The sequence below is a fragment of the Astyanax mexicanus genome, chromosome 20 (genome assembly GCF_023375975.1).
Source record: "Astyanax mexicanus isolate ESR-SI-001 chromosome 20, AstMex3_surface, whole genome shotgun sequence".
NCBI classification, from domain to species: Eukaryota; Metazoa; Chordata; class Actinopteri; order Characiformes; family Acestrorhamphidae; genus Astyanax; species Astyanax mexicanus.
Window position 1 is genome coordinate 11,745,291 of NC_064427.1, and position 14,039 is coordinate 11,759,329.

The 14,039-nt window shown below is 40.4% G+C and overlaps 2 protein-coding genes across 3 annotated transcripts in view; one reads left to right on the forward strand and one right to left on the reverse strand.

The window, feature by feature from the left end:
- cux1a (cut-like homeobox 1a) overlaps positions 1-14,039 on the reverse strand; it is a 135,677-nt gene that overhangs the window by 76,701 nt on the left and 44,937 nt on the right. For both annotated transcript variants that reach the window (XM_007259429.4, XM_007259428.4), the window contains exon 2: positions 10,844-10,954. In XM_007259429.4, the coding sequence (XP_007259491.3) occupies positions 10,844-10,954 (111 nt within the window). The remainder of the gene's footprint in view (positions 1-10,843; positions 10,955-14,039) is intronic.
- Positions 1-14,039, forward strand: part of LOC125784927 (negative elongation factor E-like) — a 232,426-nt gene that overhangs the window by 50,587 nt on the left and 167,800 nt on the right. The gene's annotated exons all lie outside the window — the stretch shown is intronic.

Genomic DNA, 14,039 nt, shown 5'->3' on the forward strand with positions numbered 1-14,039 from the left:
TTAAAAATCAGAGTCATGAGGGATGTTTTAATATGTTGTAATGGTGCCTTTTACACACACACAAACACACACACACACAGTGTATTCCAGTGAGCCCTCATGTTACATCTTTAATAGAAGTTGCCAACCGCAGAGCGGCCTGACTCACAGCAGATAAATTATTCATGACCAACACACACACACATACACACACACACACACAACTTTCTCCTACCATGTACAGGGCAGGACATGCCACCTCACACTGGCATCACTCTGGCACGTCTTCATGAAGCACTGATGCCCATGACAGCACTTTCAGCTGCTTTACAATTCATACACAAGCTTAAAGCGAATCTCCACCCCTATTTCAAATTCCTGCATAACTCACTGTTTAAGATAAACACATTCAGAGTGGGTTTAGTGTCAAATGGTTCATTGTAAAGACTCTGACGTCTTTACAGTGGCGGTGAATGGAATATGACGTCAGTCCCCAAAACAAATATAGCATCCAAACCCACCACTGAACCCACACGTGTCTTCTGAGTTTTATACAGAATGGTGACTGTGGTAAAATAGCAGCAAATCTGACTGAAAACATGTTTCTTTTGGGACAACATTTTTGCCTAAACACCCTGCTTGTATCCCTCCACCATTTTAATAATGCACGCTTTTTAAATTTATTTCAGATTTTTTTTCCCATTTTTTCTACCAATATGGCTATCCAATTGTCCCACACCTAAATTCCCTTGGGTCGCCATCACCAGTGGCGCCTGCGACCCTAGGAGGGTGCAGATGAGCACACGCCTCAGTCACCTCTTTTTTGAAGCTGCCTGAGCATCTAGCGCGCTCGGTAGAAAGCGCAGCGACTCGGTTCCGATACATCCCCCCACACCTCGTGCCGCCCGGCGCCACTTTTAAGCGTGATGGGGAGAGAGTGCCTACCCACTCGGAAGGTGCAAGGCCAACTTTGCTCCCTCTGGGTGCCGGCAGCTGAAGGCAGAGAAACATAAACGGGATTCAAACCTGCGACCTCCCGCTCATAGTGGCAGCGCATTATACCGCTGGACCACCCAGAGCACAGACAGCGTATTTTCAACTTTTGGTGTAACTCTGTGAGGGAGTTTTTAAAGGTTCAGGTGTCTCATTCCATTCACCACCACGGTGAAAAATTCTGACTGGCTTAAGTGTCTCTAGAACAGATTGTTTCAGAAAACGCTAAAGCCATTTTGAACGACTTTGTTCACATCTTGTCTCATCTTGAAAGGTAAACTATATATTTACATATATGTCCAGTGCTGAACATAAGACCAAATAAAATAAAACAATTGGCAAGGTGAAATACTAAAAAATAGAACATAAATATTAAAAAAATATATGAAAAAAGTTTTTTTGCAGGTTACTTTTTTCATCATTTCTAAAACATATATCTATTTATTTTATGTCCCTTATTTCGTTTTCAAATAAATAAATATTAAAAAAACATTATTTTTTGTAAACACTTAATATTTTTATCATCCCGGTTTGATGCAATTTGATTGAGCTGTTTGATTTGGTGTAAATAATTCAGTCTTTTCACTTTTGTGGCGAAAGTGCTTTATTTGCCCATGTCTGTATGAATAATATTGGTGGATCCCTTTTCCACTCCTTATAATGGATGCAATCAGTATTGTCCTGTGACCGTAAAGAAGCACTGCCAATCAAACATAGTACTCTATGGAAGAGATAAACATGCACCTACGGACCCTATGCTTAATGCCATTATTAGGCATGCACTGAGCTGTGGAGCAGTGGAACTGTGTTCTCTGGAATGATACCATTATTTTTGGGATGAGTTGCGGATGAAGTGTGGTGATAACCCAACAGCCAGACCTCACTGATGCTTTTTTATACTGAACGCAATCAAATACTCAAAGCAATGTGTCATTATCTAGTAGAAAGTTCTCCCCAAACAGTAGAGAAAATAAAGATAAACTCATTCCCATTCATTTGATTTTAGAAGAAAAATAAATGATTGGGCATCCCAATACTTTTGTCTATATGTTTTTAATAAACAAAAGCAATAAATCACAGTCACAGCTGATATGTGTAGGCGAGTGGCTGAGTTTGAGTAAGTGTACAGAGGAGAGGAGTGGGTTAAAGAGCAGGATGGAGGGAATAAAAGCTCTTTTCTTTGGCAATTAGTTCTGATGAGCAGGTTTGTTAGGCAGCAGCTATTGAAGAGCTATTTATAGCGAGTGCTGCAGGAGAAAAACCTGCCATGCAGATTACAGGGGAAAAGAGGAGGGGGTTGGAGGAAAAGGGGGATGAATAAAAAAACAGACATACATGGCCTTCTGCTTCAGGAGAGTTCTGCACAATATAACTACAGGCCTAGTCCCTAAAAAATCTGACTGCATCAAAAATCATATCAAATACACACTACAACAGGGCTCCAGACTAACTTTATTCATAACCGGCCCAAAGCTTTTTGTTAGCCACCCCAAACTGTTCCCTTTTTTCACTTTAATGTTTTATTTATAAGTATATATTTAGTTTTTATGTGCGACTTTTTGATGACAAGCATTGATAATACATAATTATACTTATATATACTTATAATTATACTTTTTTTCAATTATAAAATGTATGTTCATCGATTGGAATTAGTATGAAAGCTATAGAACAAAACAGTACAGTAAGTTAAACCATTAGAGGTAATAACATATTCTATAAGTTTACTTTAAAATTCTGTAAATAAAGAACAAGCAAGGACATGATGTGAGACATGCAGCTGATCTTTCTGCCTAATTTTATTCAATTAATTAAACTGCTTCTGATACATATAGCTGCTCCACTCCTCTGGTTTTATATACACAGTGTGAAAAAAAGTATTTGAACACCCTGCGACTTTGCAAGTTCTCCCACTTAGAAATAATGGAGGGGTCTAAATTTTTCATCTTAGGTGCATGTCCACTGTAAGAGACATAATCTAAAAAAAATAAAAAAATCACAAAGTATGATTTTTTAATCATTAATTTTTTTTTACAGAGATCAAACGTTTCCTGTAGTTTTTCACCAGGTTTGCACTGCACACTGCAGCAGGGATTTTGGCCCATTCCTACACAAAGATCTTCTCCAGATCAGCCAGGTTTCTGGGCCATCGCTGAAAAACATGGAGTTTGAGCTCCCTTCAAAGATTTTCTATAGGGTTTAGGTCTGGAGAAAGGCTAGGCCACTCCAGAACCTTAATATGCTTCATACAGAGCCTTGGTTATCCTGACTGCATGCTTTGGGTCACTGTCATGTTGGAAGACCCATGCAATCACAATACATGGCCCCGGTCATTCTCTCCTAACTACAGTGCAGTCGTCCTGCCCCATGTGCTGAAAAGCAACCCCAAAGCATGATGCTTCCACCCCCATGCTTTACAGTAGAATGGTGTTTTTGGGATGGTACTTATCATTCTTATATATATATATATATATATATATACACATATACATATATATATATATATTTTTTTTTTTCTTTTTTTTTTTTTGATCTCATCTGTCCAGCTCCTCCCGTGTAGTTTTGGGCTGATTGCTCACCTTTCTTAGATGCATGGAGCCCCAGTCCGAGGGAGTTTGACAGTCATGTTAGGCTTCTTCTGTAATTGCTCCAACAGTTGATCTTTTTTCACCAAACTGCTTGGCAGTTGCCACATAGCCCTATCCTAGACCAAAATTATTTAACGCTGGTTATGTAAGAAAAGTGGAACAACACACACTGCAGTGCCTAATACAGACTCAAAACCGGAATCAACACCATGAACGAAATGTCTCGGTCTCTGATCTGAAGTGGATTAAACTCCCAACTTAAAGAAAATGAAGTTTATCTGTTGGAACAATTTACTACCAGATCCCACATCTAGAGATCTGATACACACACGAAGGAACGTAAGGCATTATAAGACATGTTTTTATAATGTTCTGGCTTATCAACGTCCTTCGTAAACTCTTTCAAAACTATGCTGAAACTGTTAGGCTACACCTTTACTACTCAAGATATTTCCACAGAAGGTGAGGTGTCCGCAAAGTATCTTTTGCTTTTTTCCACCTAGCCTTCAAAACTGTCAGCAATCTGCTGAAATATTCCATGGAAAAAATTTAACTAGTGTTTTATGTCAGACAATTATTCCTGCCCTGTAATTCTGTCAGAGAGTGAAATTTTTTCCAGTTACAGACTGGAAGAATTTTCTCAGATAACGCTGAAATCAACATTCAGAGAAAAGATACATGAATAAAGAGGTCAGAGGCACATTGTTTAATCATAATTACTTCCTGAAGAGGGGGTTCTACACAGGTTTTTTAGTAAGGGCAATGGATCTCACTGGTCAAATGAGCATCATACTGAACACTTACTCTACTCTCTTAACACTGAGAAACTTTACAACTGGACCCAGAATAGTAAACTGGTTCTTCCCCATACACTTTTTGCAAAGTTCTTTTTTTATTTTCTAACGGCTAAAGTGACTAATAAGTGGAAGCACAAAAATAGTCATATAGTGGCCAGTGAGTGGAAGCACAAGGTAGCTGTTTCTAATAAAGTGTCCACTAAAAAGAAGCACAAAGGTTGATGTTTTAAAAAACCCAGTGCCCAGTGATTGGAAGCTCACGGCAGGTTAAAGAAGAATAAGTAGCACTCGCTATAATAAGTAGAAGCACAAAAGTGGGTGTTTCTAATAAAGTGGCCAGTGAGTGGCAGTATGGTGTGGTGTTTCTAATAAAGTGGCCACTGAGTGTATGTCTGGGACAGATTTCCAGTGTCAGTAGTAAACAGCTGCAGTGAATAACAGCCGTTACCTCATGCCATGCCATCACACGGAGCTCACGTTATAAATACCGGCTTTAGTGGAAATTTCACCTTCAGTTTATCCACAAAAGGAAAGACAATATTATTATATATAATAACAGCTTTCTTTATTCAGTGCAGCACAGGTTTCACTGCAGCAGCTCACAGTAAACAGAGACAGTATTGAGTCATGCCCATTAGGAGCTATAAATACACACCTGCTCTGGACTAATCGCCCTTGGCCATGGCACTTCACCCGGCCGAGGCAGATGGCATGAAGAACTGGGCAGCGGGTACAGCGGGCATATCCTTACAGCACACAGGCCACTTTTAGCTTCATCACTCAGTGAAAGCCATTATTAGCCAAGTGTAAATGCAGGAAACCCTTCAGCTCAGCTTGCACGATTGGAAATTTACAACATATTTAAGACTGTTAAGAGAGAAGGAAATGAGGAGTGCAGTGGTAAGGGTGCACAAATTGTACTTTTTCAACATATTAGATTTTTTTTTGGTGATATGTGATATAAACTAATCATTTTATTATATTTTTTCACTTAAAGCATACATACAGTCCTATAAAGAAGCGAACACTTTCATTTTATTACATTACATTTGGCAGACGCTTTTGTCCAAAGCGACTTACAATAGTCAAGTACAAAAGTAATAGAAGTTAAAGGTAAAACATCTTTAGATAGGGCTTAAAGGAGGTCAAAGGGAAATAATGGGATAGAGAAGTGAAGGAGGGGAAGAGGGAAAAGAGGTTAGAAGTAGTTAGTGTGTTAGAGTGCTCTTTCAAGAGCTTTCATAGGTTTTATAAGAAACCTTCAACATGATCATAGTCCTTATAGCCTTTATTAACACAAAATCCAGCAGCTTTCTAACCGGAGTCACTTTCTGACATAGGGCTGGAGCTTTTTCTGAATACTTCTTATTTAAATTGTAAATTCCACCTTAACTGGTACATTTAAATGTTGCGCTTTACTTTAAATGGTCTGGCGATCCTATTCAAATTGCTTTTTGTAACCAAGATGTTACACTCCACCTTAAATAATCATATTTTCATATTTGAATTGTTTATCATTCCTTCTTACTTTTTTACGTAAATACAACACAACATTGGTATTCAAACCTCAATTTTTTTTGTTTAAAAGTTGCAGTGTTTTATCGAAAAGTTTATGTTCCACCTTAAATTCTGCTGCATTCTTATTCCGGTTTTATATTCCACCTTAAATTGTGTAGCACTACTTGTTGAATTCACTTTTGCATGTTAAAACTCACAAGATTTGCACTTTACATTCCACCTTAAAAAATGCAGCATTCATGAAAATTTTTATTTTGCAGCTAAGAATATTGGTGGTCTTTTACTACTGTATGTGTATGTCAGTTTGGGGAGTGGGGGGGTTGCGGTGAAGTGGTGTAGATGTATAGATGTAACTGTGTGTCAGACTTCTTCTAATAAACAAGAGGTCCTTGAAACACACACACACGCACACACACACACCCACACACACACACACACACACACACACACACTGCCAGAGTGAGCAGTGTGACATAGGAAACCTGACCGCTTCTTACGGCCAACATACTGCCCACCCACGGAGATCACACAAACACACATACACACACACACACAGACCAAATCAAAGACCGAAGACCTTCCACTCTCTACTAATTACACACACAGGTGCATCCCATTGCACACAGACACACACACACCCACTCACACACAAATAAATACATATTGTATTTTTTGCATTATAAGAGGCACTGGATTATAAGGCGCACTATTTTCATACTATAAGGCGTATTATAAAGTGCATTATGCAAAACTAGTAAGGAACAGGGGTGTCCCATGTTTTCCTTCTAATTCAGCAGGTCTTGTCACTGGGTACAACAATATTATCATAAGAAGCTAACCGCTAGCACTAGCCAGAACAGCACTACACTGAGAAACCCTGAGTGTTTCAGTAAGCACACAGTAAACCCTCAGACTACAGACCAATAATACTCACCTCTGAAAGGTGAAAGAGGTAGCGCTTAGTGCAGTTAGCGGGTAATGATAATACTGCTCCAGCAGTGCTAGCTGGGGTTAGCAGCAGACTACATGCCAATAATACACATCTCTGAATGATGAAAGAGCAAGCGCTTAGTGCAGCTAGCAGCAGGCTGCGGGTCGATAATACTCACCTCTGAACAGTAAATAAGCTAACACTTAGCGGCTAGTGCTAATACTATAGAAGAACCAAACTGAAACTCAGCAGAGTGGCTTTACTGCTCCTTACAACCTGACTGGTAAAATTCATAGGCTCCCCAGATTATAAGGCACACTAAGGATTTTTGGAAAAAATTAAAGGATTTTAAGTGTGCCTTATAGAGTGAAACATACTGTACTCATTTTTACACTCCTACCACTTCTGTTTTTCTTGGACAATTGCTAATTCCTGTTATGATTTAGTGGCCTTTGTAAGGCACTGCATATAAAAGCTGACAGTGCTTCTCTTTGGTTGTGAGAATTGTTTCCTGTTCTGATTTACTGGCAGTGCACTTTTTAAAATAAACATCCTGATTTATAATTTTGTGTGGGACTAATTTATCCGGGGGAGTCCACAGTGCCGCCTAGTGGCCTGGAGGGGGTGTGCAACCCAGAAGGGGAATCACCAATGCCACCCAGGGAAGTCTGCATGTCAGCAGGGAAATTCACAGCACTGCTGTCTGCTCCCCTTCCAGCTCCCCATCAGTACAGCATGCTTGTATTTGTACCATAGCAATTTATCCCCACCCTTTTTTAATAAGAAAATGACTTCTTGACTAACAGCTTACTTTAAGGAGATAAATCATTACTATAGACTACTATTAGACTACATTTTATCTACTGAATTTGAGTTTTGAAATAATATTCAGTAAGTTTTCTGATTAGGATTCTTATGAGAAATACAGGAACTAAGCATTAAAACTGAGTAGAAAAATGTTAAATTCCATCACACCACTTTTATTTTGGGCCTAAATTTGCCATTTCTGCTGGAGGTCAGTCCCTGTAGCTGTGTGTGTGTGTGTGTGTGATGTGATGTGAATGTTGTTTATAAGCTGTGTGTTATCTGCCTCTGCCTGTGATCAGCCCCCAACTTAACATTACTGCATACACTTCAAAGGCATGCTTTAGTGGGAAAGGAGTCTTTCTCTGAAATACACACACACACACACACACTCCTTGGTAAATACCATCACGTCGCGTTTAGGATGGTGCACTATAATTAACAGTGTAAGACGCCAGTCTGCCAGTTTGGCACCGTGCCAGCGGATCAGCCCTAATTACCGTATTCGCTCTGTCGGGACGTCACGCTGGAGACCGTGACGGCCACTCACATCCCCCCAACGCTGACACATCCGACTGCCTAGAGCCCAATCAGGGGCCTGTTTAAGAAACATCCATTACACTGAATAAAACACACAGTGAAACAGACAGAGTCGAGAGGATATCAAAATATGGTCTATCCTCTCTGATCAGTAACCACAGGAACCGCAACAGGCAGCAGCGGTCAGCGATGTTACAGTTTTATATACAGAATTATTTCTGACTCAAAGCTTCACTGAAACAAAGAAAACTGCAAAGATCCTAAAGGACTTAACTACCTGTGCGCTGGCTTTACTGGCCTGACTCCAACATCACTCTCAATCAATACAACTGCAACTTAAAACAACAATCTAATGTACTATAAAAAAACGCTGAAATAGTATGTTAATTGTACACTGAGTGTAATGGGGGGAGAATGACATCTCTGTCATTCCCTCTCCTGACCGGAGCATTGCAACTGCACTATGATACTCTGGTGGAACTGCAGAAGACGTATCACCAGAACTGTGTAACACTGTGTAATCAAATAATACTCAGTCCTCAGCCCACATGCTTCTTCACCATCTCTTAGCTTTTCAACAAATACACATATTCAGCTGTCCATGAGGGGGAGCCTCAAAGTATGAATTGCTGCTAAACTGTAATATGAACCAGTTCTCACATAATGCTGCTTGTAAGCATTTATAGGTAACTGCTAGCCAGTTGCTATACAGTGTTCATAAATGTTGCTATGTTGTTATATCATTTCTAGCCAGTTTCATGCTGTTCCAAGTGTTCCAGGACAATGCTATGCAGCTGATGAGCAGCTGTTACCACCCCAGATAGTGATAAGGTGTTGATAAGTGGTTCCTGTAGTGTTGGTAAGCTGTTGATATGATTTCATTCTGTGAAACAGTTGGAATATGTGTGGTTACAATGCAAATCCAATGCTGTTTAAAATGGTTGCTATACTTTTGCCTTGTGGTTGGTATGGTATCCCATAATGACGCTATCGGACTGTTAAGCCCCTATAAACCTAAATCTGAGTTTTCTCTCTTATTGGGTTTATTTGTCAGTATCACCATTTTGACCATTTTGAGTGTACCATAATCCTTTTGGTGCTGCAGAAAGCCATGAATGAAAACAGCAACATGTCATACAGTGACATATGCCAGTCTTTTAGAGATTACTGAACACATCCACATTGTTGAGGAGTGGAGGAGAGTGTGTGATGATTTACACAAGCAGTTAGCATCATGCTAAATAGTGTACATGGTGTACATGTCTTATTAACTCCATTAGTTCTGTAACTCCAGTGTAAATGTGAAAAAGCAGAGAATGAATTAGAGCTGTCTCTACAGAGTAGATAACTGCAGGCTGGTGGTAAATATACAAGAACCTGGAGCTACAAGAGCTCTCAGAGGCCAAATACAGGGTGAATTACACACAGACACAAACACACACACACACTCCACCTCAGTCATTAAGGTAAGTTTCCAGCTACTGCCTCGTCAGCGGTAAAGTTTCCACAACCCGACTGAAGCCCTTGATGTTTTCAAGCATTCGGATCAGTTTCTGCTCACACACACACACACACACACACACACACACATACACACATGCCAAAACCCCCGGCACGATTAATTTAGTAACGGCTTATTAAGCTCAGACATAAATTGCAACTCAGGACATTTTAACTGGAAAAGGGGCTGATTTACTGGAGCTCTAGAGACAAAACAGCTTTTTATTTTCCATTTATTCATCCGTGCTCTCGGGGGGAGAAACCTGCAGGAGAAACAACGACACCCGGAAAAAAACAGAGAAAAGTAGACAGCAGCAGTCACAATTACACGCCGCTTTCATATCAGAATTAGCAGATTAGAAAGTAAAAACTTTTTATTACAATATTTAATATAATAACAATAATCTATCTAGGCTGATAAATAAGGAACAAATAGATCATGTTGTTTTAAAAAAAAACCTTAAACCCAAGGTTATTTTTGCTTATTTTAAATGATTTAATAATCATTATGAATAATTTAGTATCTAATATGATTTTGTCTGTACCTACTATAAATTATTTAGTACCTACTATGAATTCTTTAATAGTCTGCATGAGTTATTCAGCATCAACTGTGAATTATTTAATGAATACTATGAATTATTCAGTATCTATGGAATTATTTAGCCACTATCAATCCAGTGGCTGCAGGGAATTACAGGGATTTATCGCTTTAAGGCTGGAGGCACCTGTTTGACGTCATAGCCAAAACACTGATGATATGATACGAACACACACACGCACACGCACGCGTACACGATTATCTTCTGTTTGTACTGGCAGTGTTCTGCTGATAGGAACAAAATGTGAATCTTCAAGTTTGGAATCTGTTAACCCTTGAATGCACCGCCAGCAACACACACACACACACACACACAAACATACAGAAGCAATGTCCTCTAAACAGAAAGTGTAGCTGACAAAAATAATAAGAAAGAAAAACAAAACTAGTGAAAAACAGTGAGATCCTTCAGCACAGAATACACAGGCATCCAGTTCATTCTCTCTACCTACTTCTACTTTTCTCGCTCACTTTCTTCCTTTCTCTTTCTCTCACTCTCTGTCTTTTACTTTCTCTCACTCTAATCTATCTCCCGCTCTCTCACTCTATCATGCTCTATATCTCTCTCACTCTCACGCTCGCTCTCTCTCACCTCTGGAGTGTTCTTCTTGATCTCTCGGCTCTGGTCGATGAGTTTTTTCCTAGACTGCTCGTTTTCGTCCTGTCTGCTGGCCAGAGCTGTGGCGGTGGCATCCAGCTCCTTCTGCAGAAACAAACACACACATTACACCTGCTGCTCACACTCACACACACACACTTCACTCCTCCTGAGCCGAAATTAAGTTACCAGGCACATTACCATATTTTTAAAAAGTTTATTATGCTACAGTTTACACATTTTAGGAGTAATTTTCTCCCATATGAATTAATGCTAAACACAATATACATTCCTCTTGCATAATTTTCCTACCAGCTCACTCATACCAAACCTGCCACCATATACCTAATATATACCAAAGAAACCACCAAGCAGCACCAGAGCACATCAGTTATGGTGACTGGACATCGGGGTGTCAGTTATGGTGATTGGTCATCGAGGTGTCAGTTACGGTGATTGATCATTAGGGTGTCAGCTATGGTGATTTGAGTGTCAGTTATGGTGATTGGAAATGGGGTGTGAGTTATGCTAAATCTGGCTGACTTCTCAGCCACCCCTGGTTCAGCAGCTAAAAACCTTGGAGTTATCATAGATTCAGATCTAGCATTCGATAAACACATATCTAATGTAACTAGAACAGCTTTTCTACACCTCCGTAATATTGCCAAGCTAAGAAATGCCCTATCACTGCATGACGCAGAAAAATTAGTACATGCCTTTATTACCTCAAGGCTAGATTATTGTAATGCGCTACTGTCTGGATGTTCCGGCAGTAACTTAAATAAACTTCAGCTAGTTCAAAATGCTGCAGCCAGGGTCCTTACTAAAACTAGAAAATTTGACCATATTAGTCCAGTACTATCAGCACTGCACTGGCTTCCAGTCAAATTCCGCATAGACTATAAAATTCTCCTGTTAACGTATAAAGCCCTACACGGACTCGCTCCTGAGTATTTACAAGACCTCATCTCCTGTTATGAACCACCGCGATTACTCAGATCTCAGGGTGCTGGTTTATTAGTAGTGCCTAAAATTCAGAGGAGCTCTGCAGGAGGAAGAGCTTTCTCTTATAAAGCGCCTCAACTCTGGAATAATCTCCCCGAATATGTTCGGGACTCAGACACAGTCTCAATCTTTAAGTCTAGACTGAAAACTTACTTGTTTAGTTTAGCTTTTGGTAATTAATGTTTTTCCCTTTAGATAAGGCTGCAGATTCAGGGGTTCATGGACAGAGGAAATTGTGGTAAACTGAGATGCTGGTGCTGTTGTTCTCCCACTGCACACGGTCACTCAGGTTTGTGGACGGTGGAGTGGGTGGATGCTGGTGTTTCAGGGTGCCTCCATGTCTATGTTACCTTCTGGCTCTCTGCCTTTAGTTAGGCTGTTTTATTCAGTTCTGCCGGAGTCATTTGCCACACTCTGATAATGTTTTAATATTCTCAGTTTTGCATAAATCCAGTAAAAACTAATTCCATCTCTCTGCTTTCCTCCGAGTTACTGACTGCCCACCTGTCTGACCCGATACCGATGTTGGACCCTCAGGCTCTCGCGTCTCCTGTCCAGCCAGACTGATGGAAGTTTCTGAAGTCAGCTCTTCTCCACCACCACCACAGATCAGCTGCTCATCGACCATCTTACTCTCCACTACAGATTACATCCAAGCCATTAGTGGCGCTATTACACTCCTGAGTACATAAAACCTATATAGATGTATAAAAGACTTTTTAAATTTTAATTTAAAAGCCGTTTGACCAGTGGTAGGATGGTCCCCCCTTTAATGTGAGTCTTGGTCCTCCCAAGGTTTCTTCCTCCTCCTGCAGCTCTGAGGGAGTTTTTCCTTGCCTCCGCGCTCACTGGGGGTTCTGTATTATGTATATTCTATGTTTAATGTTTTGCCTGATTCTTTGTCCTGTAATCATGTTTCTGTAAAGCTGCTTTGTGCCAACACCTGTTGTAAAAAGCGCTATACAAATAAATTTGATTTGATTTGATTTGATTTGATTATGGTGATTAGGGTGTCAGGTTTGGTGATTAGACATTGGGGTGTCAGTTATGGTGATTAGACATTGGGGTGTCAGTTATGGTGATTGATCATCGGGGTGTCAGTTATGGTGATTAGGGTGTCAGTTGAAGTAATTGAGGTGTCAGTTATGGTGATTAGGGTGTCAGTTGAAGGAATTGAGGTGTCAGTTATGGTGATTAGGGTGTCAGTTGAAGGAATTGAGGTGTCAGTTATGGTGATTAGACATCGGGGTGTCAGTTATGGTGATTAGGGTGTCAGTTGAAGGAATTGAGGTGTCAGTTATGGTGATTAGACACCGGGGTGTCAGTTCAGGTGATTGATCATCGGGGTGTCTGTTATGGTGATTGGAAATGGGGTGTCAGTTTTGGTGATTAGACACCGGGGTGTCAGTTCAGGTGATTGATCATCGGGGCGTCTGTTATGGTGATTGGAAATGGGGTGTCAGTTTTGGTGATTAGGGTGTCAGTTAAAGTAATTGAGGTGTCAGTTATGGTGATTGGAAATGCGGTGTCAGTTAAAGCGATTAGAGTTTCAGCTATGGTGACTGATCATCGGGGTGTCAGTTATGGTGATTGGAAATGGGGTGTCAGGTATGGTGATTAGACATTGGGGTGTCAGTTAAAATGATTGAGGTGTCAGTTATGGTGATTGCACTTTGGGTTGTCAGTTACTGTGATTAGGGTGTCAGTTATGGTGATTGCACTTTGGGTTGTCAGTTACTGTGATTAGGGTGTCAGTTATGGTGATTGGACACCGGGGTGTCATTTACTGTGACTGGGCGGCAGGGTATTGTGATTGGATAGCAGGGGTATTTGTAACTAAATGGTGGGGTTTCGGTCAAAGAGAAGCAAGGCTCTCAGCTGCAAAGCCTGGGAAACATCTGGCTAGCAGATGTTGGGAACAAATCGAGTTAATTAGGCTCCAGACTCTGAACCCCACCACCACCCAAAACTGGGGGGTCGACTGAACCACTACCACCGCAAGACTCCTCCCACTTTATCTCCACTGCATCATTATCGCCGCGACAGGCAAAAAACTCACAAGGAGAAAAAACAAAAACATGACATGCTGAGAACAAGAACACCCACTCAAATCCGTCCTACAGGAATAAAGCAAACAGTAAACAAACTGAACTTCACAGAGAACTGCTTTACCAGTGATTAGATT